This window comes from Muntiacus reevesi, chromosome 3, assembly GCF_963930625.1.
Source record: "Muntiacus reevesi chromosome 3, mMunRee1.1, whole genome shotgun sequence".
Classification (NCBI taxonomy): domain Eukaryota; kingdom Metazoa; phylum Chordata; class Mammalia; order Artiodactyla; family Cervidae; genus Muntiacus; species Muntiacus reevesi.
This window is the reverse complement of record NC_089251.1, coordinates 251,831,947-251,854,707: the sequence shown is the minus strand read 5'-3', so window position 1 is coordinate 251,854,707 and position 22,761 is coordinate 251,831,947. Positions and strand designations below refer to the sequence as shown.

General features: G+C 38.0%; 1 protein-coding gene across 22 annotated transcripts in view; it reads left to right on the top strand.

The window, feature by feature from the left end:
• Positions 1–1,771: 1,771 nt before the first annotated feature.
• Positions 1,772–22,761, top strand: part of TTN (titin) — a 273,917-nt gene continuing 252,927 nt past the window's right edge. For all 22 annotated transcript variants that reach the window (XM_065931851.1, XM_065931850.1, XM_065931848.1 and 19 more), the window contains exons 1-12: positions 1,772–1,969; positions 4,013–4,116; positions 6,369–6,572; positions 8,004–8,291; positions 8,753–8,838; positions 8,933–9,177; positions 13,281–13,596; positions 14,175–14,327; positions 14,976–15,113; positions 16,604–16,735; positions 18,689–18,826; positions 19,313–19,450. In XM_065931851.1, coding sequence (XP_065787923.1) covers positions 4,026–4,116; positions 6,369–6,572; positions 8,004–8,291; positions 8,753–8,838; positions 8,933–9,177; positions 13,281–13,596; positions 14,175–14,327; positions 14,976–15,113; positions 16,604–16,735; positions 18,689–18,826; positions 19,313–19,450 — 1,929 coding nt within the window. In that variant the 5' untranslated portion in view covers positions 1,772–1,969; positions 4,013–4,025. The remainder of the gene's footprint in view (positions 1,970–4,012; positions 4,117–6,368; positions 6,573–8,003; positions 8,292–8,752; positions 8,839–8,932; positions 9,178–13,280; positions 13,597–14,174; positions 14,328–14,975; positions 15,114–16,603; positions 16,736–18,688; positions 18,827–19,312; positions 19,451–22,761) is intronic.

The following is a 22,761-nucleotide window of genomic DNA, read 5'->3' as shown; positions in this document are numbered from 1 at the left end:
GCTAACAACACATTAACATGCTTCACATTAGGTCAAGTGAATCTAAGAGTGTATATACATACAGACTCACCATACACACATGTGCACAAACACATTTTAAATAGATAACCTGCTGGTGAACACTGCAAATCAGAAAGATCACATGACATTTCTAGTCTTGCTTTGGTTTATGACTGGCCAGTTGCCTATAACATAGTCTGTAATTGGGAATTATTTTTATGATATGTAACATGAAACTAGTTGTTTCTGAATAAAGCAGTCAAACAGGATTTTGGCAGATAGTGTCTATAGTGGGAAAAGTAATACTGGCAATATGGATATCACCGCTTAAGAAAATAAGACAAATGTTTAAATATGTCACTTTGTCTATATAACTATATTACATAAGTTGTCCAGTATATTTTAGTGTTGTTTTGTGTTAATAAGTTCAAGTGTGTTAGTCACTCAGTCCTGTACGACTCTTTGTGATCCTGTAGACTGTAGACCGCCAGGCTCCTCTGTCTATGGAATTCTCCAGATAAGAACGCTGGAGTAGGTAGCCATTCCCTTCTCCAGGGGATCTTCCCAGCCCAAAGACTAAACAGGCAGATTGCAGGCAGATTCTTTACTTTCTGAGCCACCAGGGAAGCCCTGTTAATAAGTTAATCACAACTCAGGAAGTTGAAAAATCTAATGCATGGTCTTCCACAGCAGGGGACATTTTAATTACAGACATAAACTTAAAATTTAAAATTTTAGTCTATTTTATTAAGAAAAATCTCTTTTTATTATCAACAAGACAATTTTCTTCCCTCTTAGCGAAGCTTTACAAATCTCTCAGCTGAACTATTATAAAGCTCTTTTGGTATGCTCTTTTGTATTTGAAATATCTCTTGCTTGAAATTAAATTCAGTCTTAAAATAGCAACTATATCATCTCCTAACTACTTCCCATTAGTAACAGAAAACTCCAGAGATTAGTAAGGCAGCTTTCATGTGCCTGAAAAAGAACCCTATGGATGATTTAAACAAAACACTTGGCTACTCAGTAAGGATCAGTGCATGTATATTTGTAAATATTAATGCCAGGGAAAAAAAGGAATCTGAGAAAAGAAATCATTACACTGTACAGGCTAAGTTTAAGCCAAGTTCAGATTTTGTCTTTCAACTGTTATTTCTTGCAGCGCTGTAAAACACAGCTCATTAACACTGGCCTAACTCTGCAAAGCACAAGAAGCTTCTGGAGAAGATAGATAGCATAAATTAACTCTCTTCATTGCTGAGGTTTTTAGACACTGATTCTTAGTAAAAAAAAAAAAAAAAAATGAAGTCGTATGCAGGAGATAAACTCCCTCATCTGTTTGTGATGATTGACAGGTCCATTTGGTTGATTGTAAGGGGGAAGGAAACAGGCACCAGGCCTGACTCAGGGCAGAGTCCTCAGGTTTGGAACTGTTTTGTATAATTGCCCACAAGTGTTTTCTATTGTTAAAAAACTCTCCTCAGACTCGTATTTTCAGATAGTAGCATGGGCGACAAGGGCCTTCCCCAAGCCTCAACAGAGCTATTCTTTAAGTAGGGTTGTTTCCTTGGTAAAGCCCCTTTTGAGATGCTAAACTTAGCACTGCCAATCAGAAGAACAGGTGGCCTGCGCCACTACCAAACCGGCCCCGCTCCCGGCATGCTTTCCTCGGACAGCCAATCAGCCAGCGCCCTGCCCGGGCACGCGGGGCTGTCAGCAGATCTGGCAGATATAAGACGCGGCCCGCCCCTGGCTCTTGAGCAGTCGTGCATTCCCAGCCTCGCCTCGGGTGTAGGGATTGCATAGGAAAGCAAAACTACACAGTCTTGACTGTGTAGTTTTGTTTTTAAGTTAGAGGCTCACCGATTCATGTTGGAGATGGTCGAAAAAACCAACTCTAAATAGGACGTCGTTTCAGAAGCAACCTTGGGCTTAGTCCCACCCTTTTTGGGCACTCCTGAGAAATCAGGTGAGCAGCATCTTCTTTCTTACTAGCAGAGTCCCGTCCTTATTCGTTTCTAGCTCCCTACTAGCTTTGTGCCTGTAAAGGTGTTTGTCCGACTCCTTGGTGCTGGTTCTGATCCACTGTGCTTGTTAACTTCTGTTTTAAACTATGGAAAGGCTTTTCTTTAAAAAGTTCAGTGTTTTAGCATGAGAGCAGTTAGTGATTCAAATTGTTTAAAAGCATTTAATTCCAGAAGTATTAAAAGTTGAGGTCTGAAATGATGTATAATGTTTGCTTCTTTTATAGACTTTTTGTTGTTGAGAATGTTCAAGGTTATATTACTCAGTGATAAAGTGAGACACACCAAGAATAGCTCTGATAAAATGCATGTGGTATCAGCTACACCCTGATGACTTTTTAAGGGAATCAACTGCTGAGGTATCAGTTGCAGGACGGTGACAGAACACTTGCCTGCTGTCAGTCATCTGCCGAAGAGTTTATTTTGGGAGCATGACATTTTAGATGCATACCTTCAGCCCTAATTAGAGGAAGGTCTCTCAAGAGCAAGTGCTAAAGCAACAAATTTACCTAAATGATGGGAATAGAAGACCCATTTAGGCCAGTTAATTGCAATATATTTAGAAAATTTGAAAACAAGAAAAGCTATATAATTGTTTTTTAAAACACTCAGAATTTCATTATGTGTTTTAATTTAACTCATTATCAAATTACATGATATGAAACAAATGTTGATGTTAAGGGCGAGAAGTAGTGTTTTAGAAGCTTATTTCAAATTATGCCTTGATTTCTCATTTTCCTGGAATTAGATGACTATCTGTAAATGCCTATAAATACATAGGTATATAAATAGTGCAAGAATATAGCTATTTTTAGAAGATTCACTCACTTGGGAACAGAAAAAGTAAGCCACAAAAAATTGTTTTTGTCTCCTAAAGATAATATGCTACACTAAGGAATTCTTGGCAACAGTTTAAAAAAAAAAAAAACTTTTGGATATTATCAGAATTTTTCAATTATAGATGTTATTGTCTCAGAATTCTAGTTTTATTTTCTTTTTAACTTAAGTAAAAAGTTATAAGAGGGTAATTATGACTAGAAAAATTATTGCTCCATTAGCTTTTAATTAATACAGAATTGTATGAACACTACTAATGAAACAGTTGACAGCCAGTTTCATGTTATTTTCTTTGATTTTTTAATATTTGTGCTATAAAAGCATAGGTGCTTTCACTTCAGCTACACTTCACACCAGCCTTCCATTTTTTGCCTTCTGGACATTTGTTCTTTATTAAGAACTCGTCATTATTTTTCAGATCTGTAATAAATTTTGGCCTACTCAGTTAAATTTAAGCTTTGTGAATATTTACTTCAGCAGTAGCAACATTTAGTGAGCAATTACAATATGAAGAAATATTAAGAAATAAAAAGCACTGTATGCTGTCTACAGAGGGTTTGTGCTTAGTTGACAAAGCTTTCCAAAACTTTTCAAATAAGGAAAGAAATTATAAAGTTTAAACTTTTAGTTTTGGTTACTATTTTAAACATTCACCTGGATTACTTAAATTCATAAAACTGGATCTATGTCAACTTTGTAAATAACAGTGAGTGAAAATTACTGGGAGGAAGGACATTTTAAAAAAATAATTCCTTCAGACATTGATGGGATGCAAAGATGCATTTTACTCTTCTCACACGTTTCTTTTATTATTTGTCATGATCCCTAGTTTCCTGCAGCTTTCCCTTCGTCCTGACTCTCTCCCAGGTTTTCCACTTTTGGTAAGACTGAATTTCCCTCTCTGACCACTAGCATACATTCCTTGCTCTGCTTGCTTCGATTTTTTTCCTCCATCTCCCTTAGACTTGCTTACTCCATTAAGCTGCAGATCAACTCAAAAGCCAAATTCAAGCCACAAAAGAGAACACTCTGGGCCCACAGATGATCTGAGAAGCAACCCATTTGGAAAATGTGTGTTTCTGCCATCAACAGAATAGCTCCAGAGTGGCCCTTAGTTGTGACCCTCTAACTTCTTTTCTCTTCCTTTCCAGAGTGCCTGAAAAGATGACAACTCAAGCACCGACGTTTACGCAGCCGTTACAAAGCGTTGTGGTACTGGAGGGTAGTGCCGCAACCTTTGAGGCTCACATTAGTGGTAAGCTCACACATTCACATGGTCCTCTGTCTTCTGTGCCTCCTCTATGTTAAGTTTTTTGTAGAACTCAACATTAAGCCTAAGCCCTGCTTTCACTTCGTGAAATTGGCCCAACTCTATGGAAGGGTCATTATAAGAGTATACCATTCCCAGAGTGCTGACAAAATCTGACAGCATAATGGTTTGCAAATGTTTTATTCGTATTTGTAATTCCACAAAGCAAAATAATTAGCATTGGATTAAGACTGTTGTCAGAATCTAGCTTCTGAGTAGGACCAAATTTGGTCATTCTATATTTGGATTCAGATGCAGAGCCAGACTTGGAAGCCAAGTACTCCAGACTGATAGGGGCCAGTCATGGAGCTACCGGGCAAGTAGCCTGGTGCTGGCTGACCCGCATGCCTGAGCCTCTGTGGTTTCACATGAAAAATCACAAGACAACTGACTTCTCTCAAAGGCAGAACGTTCAATGATGAGCTAACTCCTAAGCATTTCATTCTTTTATTCTCAATCTTTAAGTGACTCTAGTCAGTGAAAAGATTTTCCAGTCATTTTGAAATGATACATGCCACTTCTTTCACATATTAAAGAGAAACAAACACTAACCCTAGAATTATATTTAGTAGAAAGTTTTTTCGTCTCATTTTTCCCCTTCTTTTTCTTCTTTATAACTCAGTTAAAGGATGATTTTGAAAATGGAAGATTTCTGGGACCTGTAATCATGTGACAAAATGGTGGTAGTCTATGAAACATATTGTAAATAATCTGAAAATTATTTAATCAACATTTTCTCCTTTTGTAGTATTATAATTGGTTATGTAAGATTATATGAATTAATTAAAAATTGATGCTTGATGCACCTCCATGGTGCATGGTTCTTCTTTTTTTAACTTTATGGCTTATAATAAAGATATAAAATAAGATTTCCTTTTCCTTTCTCTTTCCACATTTTGTTTTCTATTTTATGTGCCAATCTTATTCATAACTGGGTAACACTATTTTACAGTGCACAAATATCATATGTGTAATTTTGACATAATATCATATGGTTTGACATAAATATCATAATCATTCTTCAGTTTCTATTGTATATGTATATAGAGACCCATTCAATTCTTCTCATACATGACAGACTCTGACTGACTTCCAGATAATTTACTTATTCATCTTGTAACATTCAGTAGCTCTTGAGCAAGCAGATCACACTGGGACACAGATCATTGGGAAGTTCACCTGCTTGTGGAGTAATGGAATCTGGCTTCTTCATAGCTTCTCGTTCCTTCACACTTTATGCCAATAGAATTCTTAGGAAAACACTGAAAATATTTGACACCCATGAATTCGTCAAATAAACTATTCACTCGGCCACAGCGAGAGACTGACTGATGTAAAGACAACAAAATAAACTTTCTCTTGCTCATCTTCACTTCCTCAGTTGAAAGAGTCAGATCACCCGCCTTCATGCCAAAGGCAGAGTAAACCATGCTCTCAATTTGCCTCATGCTTCTGAATGCAGGATTTTAGTATATTTAAAACACCCGACCATGTACATGTAGCCCCTAGTGCCACCATCCTTGGCGGGTGAACTGAACTGTACTTTTCTACCTGCGACTCCAAGTATCCGTGTTGTTCTGAGACTGGGTTCAGCTTCATCCCTTACTGTGAGCGTGGCATTTTCACTGAAGCACGTTTGAAAGGCAGGAGAGGTCAGGCAGACGGTGTCCCCGTAACCACAGAGGAGGTAAAGAGATGAGCGTGTCCTCCTGTGCTTGTTAGGCTGAACTTTCAGGTCCCTTTGCTGCTTTTGTTCTCTATTTGGTTTTGAAAAGGACAGCAGTCACTTTTTTTTCCCTCAGAATTTCCTTGGCTCTTCACTTTAATAAATCTCTTTTATGATTTTAATGATGCCTATTAAGTCGCCTTAGATAGACCCCTGGGCAGGAGGGCAGCTGATGGCAGTTCTAGCCCTGGGTGCCACTGCCCGCTGAGGGACCTTGAAAGAATTATTGAGATTTTTTTGGCCTCAGTTTCCTCCCCTGTAAAATGAAGGTGCTGGCCTCTGTGTGAACCCACAGACCTTCCTAATGGTCTGCAGCTTTGTACTTTTATCCCACAGCTGTCAAATTTTCACTGTCATTGAATAGCATAACACTGGATAGCTTTATGGTTTAAGATAAGGGAGTAAACTTAACGGGACAGAATTGAGGACGTGGCAGCACCCCACACATCAAGATGAATTCTTTGTTTCCTAGGTTTCCCAGTTCCTGAGGTGAGCTGGTTTAGGGATGGCCAGGTGATTTCTACTTCCACTCTGCCCGGCGTGCAGATCTCCTTTAGCGATGGCCGCGCTAGACTGACGATCCCCGCCGTGACAAAAGCCAACAGTGGACGATATTCCCTGAGAGCCACCAATGGATCTGGACAAGCGACTAGTACTGCTGAGCTTCTCGTGACAGGTAGGCAGGAGGGGACCTGCCCATCCCCTGAAACACGCCGCCCAGAAGGCATCTCCAGGATCTGGGGTGGGGTTGTCCACCAAGAACTAGTGAGCGCAGGCAGCTAGAATCCAGAGAGGAGATCACTGGACGCTGCATTGACAGCAGAGTTGTTTGTCTTGTGGAATTTAATTTTCCTCAAAAAGTAGCTGAGAACTACTTCCTTTACGCATATATCAAGCACCTAAAACTATACTAAGGAAATGTTAAAAATTGTGTTTCTGAACAAGTAGAAAGGCTTGGAGCCTTGTGCATGCGCCTACTAAGGAAATATGCATATCTCCAAGAATTCTCACTTTAACAGGCATCTATGATTCTGACGCTAGTGGTCCACAGAATTCCCATTTAAGAAGTACTGCTCTGGGCTATGATGCTTAATAATTCTTCATTTACTTTCCGTTTCTAAACAAATTGCACTGTAAGCATAGAAAAAGGGCAAATTCTTGTTTATGATTCAAGTGCATGACACCATTTCCCCATAAAAGTTATCACCCAATCTTTATGGCCTCTGTAATTTTTCTCCATCCTTTACCTTGTAAGACATTAATGCACAGAACATCACATTACATGTTACAGAACAATATCTTTCATGAACTGCATAACATTACATATGTTTATCCAATAAACTGTAGGTTTAGCACTGTTTAAGTATAAGGTTATCATTGACCAAAACAGAAGGAACATCAGGTATGCACTTTACCTTTTATCCAGAAAATTCAGAAGGGACAATGCACAAGGTTGACAGCATCTGCTATTGTTTATTACTCAAAAACATGTCAAAATTAATCCCACTCACCCTTCACATTTATTTTATTAAAAACTTCCAACAGAATTTTAAAAATCCGCTTTCTATAGCATAACTAACATTAAAGTATGTCATTATTTGGATTAACATTTTAAATGCAAGTAAATATTTGAGTTATTTGAATATTGATTAAGTTGGAACCAATTTAGGATTTTATATTTAAATTAAAATATAATGATTCTGTAAGTTATAGGTATATCCAGCAAACCATTTGAATTTATTTTAATGCAACCTACTGAAATATGTAAAGTTACCTTAACATATTAAAAAGTGCTAGTGTGAAGTTGGGAGTAACTGATGGGAAACTTCTCTAAAAATGTTATAACATGATAACATTTAAAAAATGTGGTGACCTAGAACAGCTAAACAAAACAAAGCAATAAAGTATGGTGGTGGCTGCCCTCTGCCACCTCCTGGCTCCACTCTTGCCGTCATCTGATGGATGAGATGGGCTCAAGGACAGTCAAGGATGTTTGAGGCAGCTAGTCACGGCCTAGTTTCGGAAATGGAGCTGTGATTACTTAAAAATAGCTCGTTGGGAATACCCCGACTGGCACTGGTCCTGATCTTCTTCCCTTCTGCTGCAGCGGAGACAGCGCCACCCAACTTCACTCAGCGGCTGCAGAGCATGACTGTGAGACAAGGAAGCCAAGTGCGACTCCAAGTGAGAGTGACGGGAATCCCTACACCTGTGGTGAAGTTCTACCGGGACGGAGCCGAAATCCAGAGCTCCCTTGATTTTCAAATTTCACAAGAAGGCGAACTCTACAGCTTACTGATTGCAGAAGCATACCCGGAAGACTCCGGCACCTATTCAGTAAATGCAACCAATAGCGTTGGAAGAGCTACTTCCACTGCCGAATTACTGGTTCAAGGTATGCCCTGCACACTGAGAAACAGGAGGCAGGAGAGGGGACATTTAGGACCGAGTGGGACCAGGGGTCCACCTGCCTCCCCTCTGAGGTCATGGGATACTGTGAGCTGAAATCAAAGCTGGTTTTTCAACACCCATGAAAAGGAGGAGTTTAGAATCATTGAATCAATCTGTAATTTTTAACGCCACTAGAAACTGAAAAGTATTTCAATTAAGTCGTCTACATTTTCAAATTATGGGCAAATAATGAAATTTTTTAAAAAGATTCTAGGTAAACTCATGTCTAATAATAAATATTTGTTTAAACCTAATTTCTATTTATATAAAATCCAAGTCTTACTGCAATTTTCCCCATTGGGATACCTAGAAAATCCTATTGACTTTGTAGTCAGAATTAGCATAACCCCTTTAAAACTGGGTCCTCGTGCTCCCTCCTAAACATTTGTCTTTCCCTTCCTACAGGTGAAGAAGTAGTACCCGCTAAAAGGACAAAGACAATTGTTTCGACTGCTCAGATTTCAGAAACACGACAAACTCGAATTGAAAAGGTTTTCTTGAAATATATACTGTATGTACTGTCTTTTAAATTGCTGCTTCACCAACTATTTCTGCTCACCATGGTCTTTGTTCTTCTCTTTGCAGAAGATTGAGGCCCACTTTGATGCCAGGTCAATTGCAGCGGTTGAGATGGTCATAGATGGCGCCGCTGGGCAACAGCTGCCACATAAAACACCTCCCAGGATACCTCCTAAGCCAAAATCAAGGTCTCCCACACCACCGTCCATTGCTGCCAAAGCACAGTTGGCTCGACAGCAGTCCCCATCGCCGATAAGACACTCCCCTTCTCCTGTCAGACATGTGCGGGCACCGACTCCATCTCCTGTCAGGTAAAGCTTTTTAAAAGAGATCAGGTCATTATGCATTTTAAAATTAGGTTTAATCCGATAAGAAGAGATATAAATGGAAGGAATAAGGAATGTTGTGTGTGATAAAAAGAGTTAAACCAAAAAGATATTGTTTATGATTTTCACAAATCTTTACTGTCCATGGGTAAATTGGAAAACTTTATAAGCTCTAATTCTACATTCTTATTTGTATGCCATTCAATATCTGCTCTAGGAGCTAAGAGAAAGCAAGTGAGTTGAGAAGAGCACAGAATTTAAGGTTGGAAGCCCTGTGTTCAGTCTTCTTGACCACCGGCCAAAATGTGACTTACAGAATAATTGTAATAATAAAATATTAATATATATTGACCAGTTTCTCTGTCAGACATTTGATTGCACTCTGTGTATATTATCTCATTAAATAATCATAGCAACCTCTAAGAAGTATCACCCCTAATTTTTTAAATAGGTGGCCAGAAGTTAAAGAAGTTTAAAGCAGTTAAATTACTTAAGGTCTAATCATGTCATTTGTAAACTATAGAGAATCATAGTAAGAATGATCTCAAGATGTGAGGGTTCAATGAGATAATTAGTTGAAGGTATCTTCTAAATATGAATTATACAAATGTCCTTATGCTCTAATAGTAAGTAAAACCTTCTAAATATTTTGCATGTGCTTATGTTATTTTGTCTAGAATATAAGCTGGATTTCTTTGCTTAGTTAACATGGAGGTATTTTAGAAAGTAAGCATGTATCATCAGAACTCAGAAGCTATATAAGCAAGTGTAAACTATCCATAGCAGGTTTGAGCTTTTGGGATTTAGCTTAACATGCTGAGGTTTTTTGGTTGTTTTTTGGTTGTTTGGGTTTTTTTTCCCCAGTATGATAAACTAGTAAAAGGGGAAAATTAGTATGTGTTTTAAAAAAAAAAACAAAAAACAAAACAATGTTTCTTGACCAATTAAAATTTTTTTTAATGTAGAGAAAGTTCCCCTGCCAAGAAATATTTTAAAAGAAGAAGTTAATAGTTGATTCAAAAAATATTCAAACTTATTGTGACGTTACTGTCATCAAAAAATGTGATATTGATAAATAAATAGAATATACATGGGGAAGCGGAACAGAGGATCCAAAAATTAATCCAGGTACCCAGGAAATTCAATTTTTAATCCAAGTAACGTTTCAGTTCAGTGGGGAAAAGAATATTTTGTGCTGTTAAGAATGCTGGCCCAATTAGCTATCCATTTGGAAGAAAACAAATGTAAGCCTGTATCTCGCACCATTTACAAAATAAGTTTCATGTTGACCACAAAGTTAAATTAAAAAAAAATAAAAAAACAAGAAGAATGAGTAGAAAATTTGACAAAGCATTTGTTGGGCAGAGCTTTTAAAAATAGATATACAAATTCAACTACATAAAAACAAAAATTTGTATATGGCAAAAGCAAAATCATTGCTACACCAAATAGTGCATTTGTTAAAAAAAATTTAAGGGTGTCTCTTCCTCAAGATATGTTATTGCCTCTGCCATAAAATACTAAAGCAAACATACAATGCCTGCAGTATGAATAGTACAAGTCTAGAAACCATGCATATCCTACACACTGTACATGTTGATGCTGGTTAAGACCCCATAAGAAATAAACAAATGCAAACAGTAGATCTTGGGGAAAATATTTGCAGCATTTCATGGCAAAGCTCTAATATACCAGATGTATCAAGAACTTCCACAAACTAATTATTAAAGAAAAAACAAGCAATGCAAATGAACAAAGTGGAAAATAGCAAGTATTTCATACCAGAGGTAATGTCAATGTCCAGCAAATATATGGGAAAATGCTAGATATTTTCCAGTCTTTATTATAGTGCCCGCTTTAAAAATTAAAGATACTGATAAATACTAATATGAAGCCTTGGCCAAAAAGCTCAGTTTTAAAAATGTATCTGGCTATCACATTTAAAAAATGTTGTGTTTCAGGCTAACTCCAAGTTTGCACACCACAAAATCACAAGACAGACCAAATGTGATTTCTGGGGGAGATAACAACCTCACCATATATTTAATCCAACCCTGAGAGTTATTTAGAATTACAGAGTTTCCCTGATTCTGTGGAGCATTTTGACTGTCTTAGAAATACTGAGAATTCATTAATAGCAATTCCAATTATTTAGCCCCCCAAATTTACTTTAAAATGGTTAAGAAATTAAAATGTCAATTTCTGGAGAAAATAACAGTTATCCAGGATGGACAATTTCCTGAATCTTGATTTTTCTTGTAAAGTAAGGCAAACATATTTCACTGAATAAGGTGCATTATATCTCGCTGTGACCAGATGATTATTTTTTTTATTGTAAGAGCAGAAATGAGCACTTTCCTATAATGACTCAAATTACATTGATTTTCACAGTTACAGGCTTACCTGCAACCTGCTGCTAATCATTCATGTCATGCTAATCATGTCTTTAAGTCTATTTGAATTAGAGTCATTTTACTAGGACAGCAAGAACAAGACATAGGTCAAAAATTGGAAATACATGTCACTTTGCTTTTGTTCAATTAGTGTAAACCCTACATTATTCTAAACTGGTCTTCGTTATGTTCAAAGGCAGTCACTTTCAAAATAGAGACATGTTCCCCTAGATCTCCCTTTTGTTGATTACAACTCCATTTATAAAATGTAAATTGATTTTCACCCAAAAATCCTTCTTCAAGAAAATGATTAAGCATTTCTTCGTGAAACTGGTCAATATTGTAATGGACTGTTCATTTACTCTACAATTTAGAGTAGATATCAACTGTACCTTGAGCCTTAATTAGAATAATTGTTTTACTTATGATTGATATAAGTTAAATACCCTATGGAATGTCAGAATACATTTATAAACATTTTTCCTGTATGCAGTAGTTAAATGCAATGATAAGGCAATACTGCCACCTAGAGGGAAAGGTATATTAAACCCTATCAATTAAAAATTAAATTATGAAAAATTTCATCTTAAAACGTTTGACTGATGCCTGGAATTATTATTGTCAATTAGAAGCTGTCTTTTTTCTTTCTTTTTTTTTTTTTTTACTGTAGATAGCTTTATTCAGTACCCAGATTCTTGAACTGATGCTGTTACATTTTGAACACAAATAAAAAATGATGAAAACTGTTTTGGAAGAAACTATCAGTTTAACCAAAAGCTATATAATCCTTACTTTAGTCACTAAGTCGTGTCTGACTCTGTGCGACCCCATGGACTGCAGCCAGTCAGGCTCCTCTGTCCATGGGATTTCTCAGGCAAGAATACTGGAATGGGTTGCCATTTCCTTTTCCAGGGGATCCTCTTAACCCAGGAATTGAACCCGAGTCTCCTGAATTGGCAGACGGATTCTTTACCACTGAGCCGCCTAGGAATTATGGAATCCTTAGGTTTCAAATTATCCACTATAAGGATATTTAAAAGAAGTTCAGAGTACAATACAATGAGTATGTGAGGGTAAACAAATACAGAAGAGATTTAAATCAGCAGTGCACCACACTTGGACCAGAACAGTTTCCAAAGCACAGTTATAGCCCTAGAATTCTGCAAAACGACTAATGAGAAACCCTTGCAATTCACAAAGCATATGGGCGTGATGAAGGCTATGGGAAGTCTTACAGGAAAATGAGAAAGGTTTACCTTGTTTTAACCTCAAGTTGCACAAGCCTGTTGATTACAGAAACCTTGCTTCCTTCATCACCTATTTGACATCCCCTTGACCCCCAGAACTGGGAATACAGAGAAATTTAGAGTTATGTTACCATCTTTTCTTTGTATTTTGAAGAAACACCTTCTGCTGTCTTGACTTTTCTAAACATGAAACGGTAGGGCAGGGCACCGAATTCTTTAGGATTAAATCTGATTCTCATACAGAATTACAGCAGATGAGAATAAGGCTCACTGAAATTTAAAACAAATTACTTTCAAGTATATTACTTGTCTCTGTATAGGTTATAGCCATGGATTTTAAAACCCTGCCTTAAACACTTCCAGATTTTTCTTCCCTCATTCAAAGCTAATGACCCAGAGAGTAGTTCCTTGCCTTGGCACTCTTTGACCTCTGCCATTTGACTTCCAGGTCCGTGTCTCCAGCGGGGAGGATTTCCACATCCCCCATCAGATCCGTTAAGTCTCCCTTACTTGTCCGGAAGGCTCAGACACCCACCATGCCCCCAGGCCCTGAAGTGCCTCCCCCTTGGAAGCAAGAGGGCTACATGGCTTCATCTGAGGCTGAGATGAGGGAAACCACGGTGACCAGTGCTACTCAGATCAGGACCGAGGAGAGATGGGAAGGGAGATATGGGATCCAGGAGCAAGTGACCATCAGCGGAGCTGCAGGCGCCGCCGCCAGCACTACCTTCGCAGCAGGAGCTGTCGCCGCTGGGGCTGCAGAGGTACAGCTGGAGCTTCCTCCTTCCTTTCCTGTTCCGGCTTCTCTCACCAGAATCCTGCCATGAAACACAGTCTGTATAGGTTGAAGGAAAATGCATGTGAACATAAGAATACAACAGAAAGTGAAAACCAAATTTGGCTTACGCTCTGTGAAAATGCTCTGCGTGCATGCTTGCTAAGTCACTTCAGTCGTGTCTGACCCTTTGTGACTCTATGGACTGTAGCCCGCCAGGCTCCTCTGTCCATGGGATTCTCCAGGCAAGAATACTGGAGTGGGTTAGCATGCCCTCCTCCAGGGAATCATCCCAACCCAGGGATCGAACCCAGGTCTCTTATGTCTCCTGCGTTGGCAGGCGGGCACTTTACCACCAGTGGCACCTGGGAAGCTCCACAAAAGCTGTGCTCTGTGAGGTGTTTATAAATGTAGATTTTAGCAACATATACCCCATCTCACTTAGCAGTGATAGATGCTTACGCACATGTCTGTTTGACTCTCGATGACCTCGTTTCCGCTGTGTTTTGCATTTTCCACTGGGCATGTCATTTCAGAAAGTAACATGCTTGCTCACTGCCAATCCAGGTGAGACAAGAGACAGACAAAAGTGCAGCCGTCGCCACGGTCGTTGCTGCCGTTGACCTGGCCAGAGTGAGAGAACCAGTTCTCGGCGCTGTAGAGCAGACTGCCCAGAGGACAACCGCGACTGCCGTGCACATCCAGCCTGCTCCCGAACAGGTGGGCCTGCGGCCGCGCGGGCTGCGCTCGCGCGCAGATTTCCCAGGCCGAGCCGGTGTGTTCTGAGACAGGCCTGAGCCCTCCAGGGCCCAGACTTTCAGGACATTCTGAGCTGGTGGTCTGAGCCCAGAGGTGTTCAGGATATAAGTACTCTGTGTCAGCCCTCTGTCAGGCGCTCGGCAGGGAAGAGGTACCTCTCAGGAGGTCAGACAAGGTATCCAAAATAAAGGGGGCACTCCTGAGTTAAGACGAGTAAAGGGTGGCTGAGAAGTTAAGCTGAGCAAACAAGATCCACGGCACGTGGAGCTGTGGTTCCAAAACGGTCCATCCAGAGCTCAGACTTTCCAGGATCCAGGCAGGGAAACCATGAGGGCTGCCATTACGTTTCTCTAAGCTTTCCCTAAAGAGCTTTGCTTTTACTTTCCTCAAAACCTATGTGACAATTGATTCATAGCTGAAAGGTGTTATAAATCCAAGATAATTTCCCACCTCGTATTTGAATAGATTTTCTGTTATAGTTTAAAATCACTTGAGCTTTCCTCCTTATCCTCTCCTGTGTGACATTTATGTCTTTATCCTGATTTATCATTGTAGCTTTTTATATAAGGCACATTACAGTGTTTCTTTTCTCTCCCCTCTGAAAATCAGATAAGAAAGGAGGCAGAGAAGACTGCTGTAACTAAGGTGGTAGTGGCCGCCGATAAAGCCAAAGAACAAGAATTAAAAGCCAGAACCAGAGAAGTAATTACGACAAAACATGAGCAGGTGCACGTAACTCATGAACAGGTGAAAATGGTTTTTGATATGAAATTGCTGTTGCTGTTGTTATCAGTGTCAACTTAGATAATGCTGTTTACAAGGGAAGGTGGTGTTTTGTGGGTAACATGGTTTTCTCACAACATGGTTGTCCCTGGCTGTTAGATACCAAAGTCTCTTAGAGTTCCCAAATGCTTCCCTTGTGCAGACAAAAGGGAGCTCGAGAAACACACGCTGGAAGTAGAAACAGGGGTCTCTTCTACAGTGACATGGAGATGCACCGACTACCTATGAGACTCTGAGGGAGGGAGAAATAGATGCTGAAGTAGGAACTGGGAAGAGTGGTAAAGAACGCCGAACCCACAGTGCTTTGAAAATAGCTTCGCGAGTGCTTCCTGACTCTTTGGAAAAACATTCGAGCATGGATTTGAACTGAAGTGGAGAATCTGGCCCTCTCAGGTCAAATGATCAGAAAAAAAGTGAAAAAGACAGCCCCATGATTGGAGGCATTCAGGAGCAGATTATAGAAGACCCCCTGATAGGGCTGTTGACCAGCACTGCTAATTGTCAGTTGGGTGGTTTGGGAAGATAACTTGCAAGCCTCTTTTAACCCTGAGATCCTGAATTTCAGTGATGATCGCTGAGAATGACAGAAGAAAATGGGGAAAACTTCCCCTCCCCCAGGGCCCCACTTTCCCCTCGCATACCCCTTAGGTGTCCAGATCCAAGCACAGTTCTTTCTGGGCTTCCCAGCTGACACTACTGGTAAAGAACCCCCCTGCCAGTGCAGGAGACTTGAGAGATGTGGGTTTGATCCCTGGGTGGGGAAGATTCCCTAGAGAAGGAAATGGCAACACAATCCAGTATTCTTGCCTGGAAAATCCCATGGACAGAGGAGCCTGGTGGGCTACAGTTCATAGCATTGCAAAACGTTGGACGCGACGGAAGCAACTTAACTCACAAGGGTTTGGGAAACATTTTACCTGGGATATGGACAAAAATGTTCTCCCCATAATGTCTCAGTTTTAGAAAGACTTGATATTCCAAGCCTTCATAATATTTAGGACATTTTTCAAAGCAAATGCAAAAATATTGTATAAATGTGGATTATAAATCATATATGCTTGATTTTTCATTTATAAAATTAAAGAATCAGACAGTATTACTTGTAAAGTCTTCCATTCGAATAGCCTATGCTCTAGAATTTCCTTTAGATGACAGAGTGGCACAGAATAATACTGCCATATACCCACTTATAAAAATTGGAAGTCTTTTTAAAGACTACACTCTCTAATTCAAAGCAAAGGGTGTTGAATCTATTTTCTTTTTCTCTAAGCAACATAACTTAACGGTTTAGACAAAGAGCACGACACTATTAATGAAAATGAGATCATTTTATTTAGTGGGCTCTCTGGAAACGGACTTCTTTGATTTCCTATTTTGTTATATTTGTTAAACATTATGTCAGCTTTCATTAGAGATCAGCAGACTATAAGGTTTGTTTTTATCATTGATTTCAGATAAGAAAAGAAACTGAAAAAGCATTTGTACCAAAAGTAGTAATTTCCGCAGCTAAAGCCAAAGAACAGGAAACTAGAATAACTGGAGAAATTACTACAAAACAAGAACAAAAACAAATAACTCAAGAAACAGTAAGTCCAATTTTGTAAATGCCTTGTAATTTGTTGACAAATATCACATCCCAGACAGTTATATGTTCCCTCTAACCAAAACCTCTAAGTGGAAGAGTCTTCTCTGTATATTTTCTTTTTGTTGTTTCTCTATGTCTAGTATTGAAATTCTTTCATGATGGAAATTTCTGCTTTCATTGCATAATTTTCCACTCATCTGATCAGTTTCAAGAAGATTGTCTATCAACTAGAATAGTTTGGGGCACGTCAGTGACATTTCTAGAGCACACTTAACCAGAAGATAGTGGTCACTCCAGCCCAGTTACTCACTGGTACAATCAGTTTTTCCATGCATAGTCCAAGCCCTTGGGCACTTAAACTGTGACTCACAAACTTTACATAGTTGTTAAGACATGCATGCATGTCCAGCCCCCCATACACATATCCACCGGCTATGAACACTTCAACTAAATACCAAGTGGCAGTGAGGAATTCCAACATCAGGGAAAACCAGTACTTGTTAGAAAGTGAATTCCTGGTTGATCAACAGTGACCCAGACGTGTTTGCTGGTTTTATGCCATAGAGCCAAGTTGGAAAAACCTCAGTGTTACCAAAATAAACTTCTCTCCCATGTATTGAATCAAGCCTTAAAGGGTCTAGGAAGAGGCCCTTTCTTGTTCAAGTAGATTCTTTCATGTTCAAGTAGATTTCAGTGACATTGAGGTTGTTCCAACTTGGTCAGCCTCTCTTAACCTCAAGCCCTTTTGATCTCAGAACTACTTTTTATAAAAGGTCCAACTTAGACTTAAAAGGCTGGTCAGAGGCCATTGGATGAACTTTTCTCTCCTTACAGTGAGTGAGGGAGTTTGAATGCACAAGAACCTAAGTTGCATAATCAAGAGCATAGAAATCCTTGTTGCCATTGCAAGGCTGATAACTGACAAGTTCAATATCAGTAGTTGTTTAGCCATTTGCCAGTGAGTACTCACTAAGTTTGCTTATGTGTCAATATGTCTCAAAGATGAGAACTTTTCAGTTTCTAAGACAATTTACTAAGGGGCAGGTGGGCAGAAAAGAAGTCCATTTTGGGGTGTTAAACACAAGTGTAGGCCCTTAAAACAGAGTTGTGGTATTTCCTCTCTCACCACTAAGCATTCTGTATCCTCCTGAATGTTACAAAGTTAACTGGCCATTTCTCCTGTGCCTTTTGAAACTCAAACCTTTATTTTACTCTGAAAATCAGATAATACAGAAAGCTGAGACAGCTGCTGTGTCCATGGTGGTAGTTGAAACTGCCAAGCCCACGAAACTAGAAACAATTCTGGGAGCCCAAGAAGAAATTATCACACAACAAGATCAAATGCACATAACTCATGAAAAGGTGACAGTTCTTGCTGGTGTGAAATTCACTCTTGTTTCATTCTGTTTACAAGCCACCTACATTTTCATCCTGGGTCTTAAAATGATCACTTTCACCTTCTCCTCTTCTTATAACTCATACAGGAAGCTTCACAATCTCTCAAGAACCTTTTGCCATCTGTCTAGCTTTCACCGCCACTTTTTATTCCTAACTTCTGTATTTCCTTAGGATTGTTACTAATATAATATTATAATGCATTTTAATATTTAACATGTTTCTATTGAAGATTCCAGTGTACAAGTCAATTGATATAATGCAAAGTTATATATTATTGATGGCTCTGTTGGCATTTTCCATAAATTATGAGAATAATGTGAAAAATGCATCCTTTTATTGCTCATCACAGTTTTTTGTTTTAGACTGAACTTATTTTGATATTGCTAGTAATGAAACAATATCGATGATCAAAGCAACTCAATTGACAAAATGTCCTTGAGTAGGAAGAAATGTTCTTCCTTTCTCAACTTTGACTTACCTTTTTTTTAAATTAGAGCGGAATGAAATTTAATGACCATTTTCTCACCTTTTTTTTTTTTTTTAATCATATGACCAGATATTGAAAGAGACTAGGAAAACAGTGGTACCTAAAGTCATAGTTGCCACACCCAAAGTCAAAGAACAAGATGTAGTATCAAGAACTAGAGAAGGCATCACTACCAAAAGCGAGCAAGTTCAAGTAACTCAGGAAAAGGTGAATACAGATATTCAAGATGGGAAAAGTTCATCTTTAAACTAATTTCTAGTAAACCATTAACTGCGATGTGATATGAACTATTAATCTGTATTTTCCTTTTTGAATCCCCAACTAAAAACCACATGGTAAATGTGTGACTTTTTCTCATTACCTTTATCTGCACCTTTGATTTTTATTCATCTGTAACATTGGTAATTCATTTTGTTCACCATTATCCTTTGCATGAAGATTAGCATTTTTAGCCTGATTTCTAGAAAGCAATATATGGAATCATCTGAAGATTTTTTTCCTTGTAGTTAACATTTCTAAGGTTTGTGATTCCCAGTCAGTGTGTGCACACAATGCCCCAGTGAAAGTTAACTTCTCTTGTGTAGTTAACCCTGAATAACTTCGCCTTGCATCCCCACTAAGAGGGGGGAAGGGTCATTCCATATGCGTGTGAAGCCCTGTGCAATTTAAACTTGATTTTACTGTGATAATCAGATGAGAAAGGAAGCTGAGAAAACTGCCTTGTCTACAATAGCAGTTGCTACTGCTAAAGCCAAAGAACAAGAAACAATACTGAGAACTAGAGAAGAAATGGCCACTAGACAAGAACAAATCCAAGTTACTCATGGAAAGGTGACTATTGCTATTCCAAGTGTGAAATCCCCTATTATAATACACTGATACTAAATCTCATGTGAAATCCTCTTTTATAATACTTTAATAGCAAGTCTCAGAATTTCTTTTGAGACACTATTAACCTAATTTATTTTTAGTTATACAATTGGAAAATTAAAAAACAAATTATTTATTATTGTTAATATTACTACATAATCCTTTCCTCACTGATTGCTTTACTACTATTTTCCATTTTTTATTTTTAATGTCTAGAATTCTCCAGAAGCTAATGATGGAAATTGCATGCAGGCTGTATAAAATTATAGTATTTTTATCTTTAGACTTGTACACATGGACCATTCAAAACTAAAAGCAGGGGTTTCATTAAGGTAGTCAATTTATGAATATATTTTTTTCAATTTTAAATGTGTTAATTTCTTGATTTTATGGGTATGAAGTTTCAGTTATGCAAGTTGAGTAAGTTCTAGAGATCTATTGAACAATATTGTGCCTAGAGTTAACAATACTATATTGTGTGTTTAAAGCGTCGACATCACATTAAGTGTACTTACCACAATAAAACATGAAATCATGGGAAATGGGGAAAAAAAGAAATTGCATGCAGGCTCATTTTAAGAAACGACATGGACATTTAAATATATATATATATATGTAAATAATGACTTTTACTGTCAAGAAGATACAGATTTTGAGGGGCTTATAAATTCAGTATCTTACATTGTATAATATGGGGTTATTTTAAGAAATAACCTATAATTTTCATCATGTGAAACACTATCTTTTTTCTCTCTGCAAAAATCAGATGAGGAAAGAAGCTGAGGAAATCATAGTGCCTGCTATAGTAGCTCTCACTAACACTGAATAAGATACAATATTAAAATCTTGAGAAGAAATCCAACCAGAATAAATACACACAAGCTATGAAAATGTTGTTTGCAACATCTACTTGTGGCTATGAAATTTCCATGAATTAACCTCCTTCCCATGAATCTGTGCCTTGGGTACTGAGGAAACTATTTACCTAATTTTATTCTTTACTGCTAATATAGTAACTGGATATTAGCAACTAAAGTTTTTCAATTTCTTTAGTATCATAACATTCCTGTCTGTATTTCCCTCAATGCTGTTCTCTACATCTACATGTTTGGTCTTTTCCTAAGACACGATTTAGGATCAGCTGTTAAACATTACCCAAGTCTAATATTGGGCTTCCCTCATAGCTCAGTTGGTAAAGAATCCACCTGCAGTGCAGGAGACCCCAGTTTGGTTCCTGGGTTGGGAAGATCTGCTGCAAAGGGGATAGGCTACCCACTCCAGTATTCTTGGGCTTTCCTAGTGGCTCAGCTGGTAAAGAGTCTTCCTGCAACGTGGGAGACCTGGGTTCAATCCCTGGGTTTGAAAGATCCTCTGGAGAAGGGAAAGGCTATCCACTCCAGTATTCTGGCCTGGAAAATTCCATGGACTGTATGTATAGCCCATGGGGTCACAAAGAGTCAGCCACGACTGAGTGACTCTTACTCCACATTCAAGTCTAATCTTGAATGGCATATCAACCTTTTCGAAGTCTCATTGACATCAGAAATTCCAATATGTAACATAATCTCATTTTTTGTTTGTTCTGAATCCCACAAATTTGACTATCTTATTTTTGTTATTTAAAATTAGCTAAGAATGGAAGCTAAGAAAATGTCTACACCCAAAATAATAGTTACTAGTGCAAAATCTACTGAATCAGCCACACTGCCTAGAACTAGAAAAGGATTTGCTACTAAGCAGGAACAAATGCATCTTTTTCATAAGGAGATTAAAATGATGCAGTGGAGGTGAAAAGCATTGTTTCATCCCATTTCATCATCAGTTCTCCTAATTTTTCATCCATCATGAGTCATTGTGCTTCTGCTGTTCCAAATAATTGCTTGACTGATCAACAGAACATTAGAGACAATTAGATTCGGTCCAGTTCTTTCAGTGGAACAGCATTTCTAGTTGTGAAAAGTCAGATTAAATAACACTTTTCTAATTACTCTCAACTTAAATTGATAGGAATTGAGATCTCCAATTCTTCCTGATTATCTAGTTTAGAAAAATATGAGGGATATTAGAGTCAGAAAGAAATAAGAAAGAGAAGCGGATATCAGCCTAGAATACTCATTTGTGATTGTCCCCAAAGTGAGAGTATGGGTCCACCAGCATGTGTATATAGAGTTGATATATGTTAACTCAGGAAAAAACATATAAATGCTTCCCCAATTTAAAATATCTTACCGTAGTTAAGATTCTTTATGGCATAAGTTTTAAGAATGACATTCATCTATGTCATTTGGCGAGTGACAGTTTCTTTGAACCTAAGGTTTCTCATTGTTAAAATAGAGCAATTTATTTCATAGACTGGTTGAAAGATTCAAATGAGATGTAAATGTAATCATTTTACAGACAAAGTTATTTATTTATTATTTATATAAACAAATATAAATCTGTTGAAGATGGTAACATTTTAAAACAGCTCTAAAATTAAAGTCAACCTAAGGCCCATGTGGTTTAAAAAAAGAAACAACCAGATGAATTAACTTAAACCACATAATCCTCACATGTATCTTACAGTTTGTTCTAAGATGCAATCTAAAGTGAAAATGGTAACTATTATTCTTCAAGGCAGATTAGATTGTTTGTGGCTTCCTAGAAGGAGAGCTAGATGAAGCCTGTGATCACTAAAGGCCCAATTTCATCTCAAAAGTACCGCATTTATATATTAAATGGTTCTGATCATTTACCATTTGATCAGACATATAGAAGTAGTACACTTGAAAAACATTTCAGATGCAATCTAGGTTCTACTTGCAGCAGCAGAAAACTGGACATTAATAAAATATTCCAGCATTCTTTTAAACAGCACTGATGGACATGGTGATGTGATGTTTGCAATGTGCTGTTTCCAAGTATTGCACAGAATCATAACATATGAGCCATATCAACTAGCTTGCTTTCTATAAAAGAGAAACTCCTTTGCAAACTGTGTTCCCATTTATGGTAATCATATTCATAGAAATGAGAAAACAACATTTCGTTTTTCTTCTTCACTTTAACTTTCAGTGGTAATGACAGTAAATTGAACTTTGCTGTGAAAGGTTGTTCTCCTGAATCCAAATAGGATAACACTTTCATTTTCATCATAGCATCTTCATTCATGTGTTTTAAGAAAGATACATTCTAATAAATTAAAAATTTCTTATCCCTAGGGAATCATAAGTAAATTAATATGTTCCCTGTGTGTTCACAAGTTTTCTTGTTATCTCAGATTTGCATGTGAG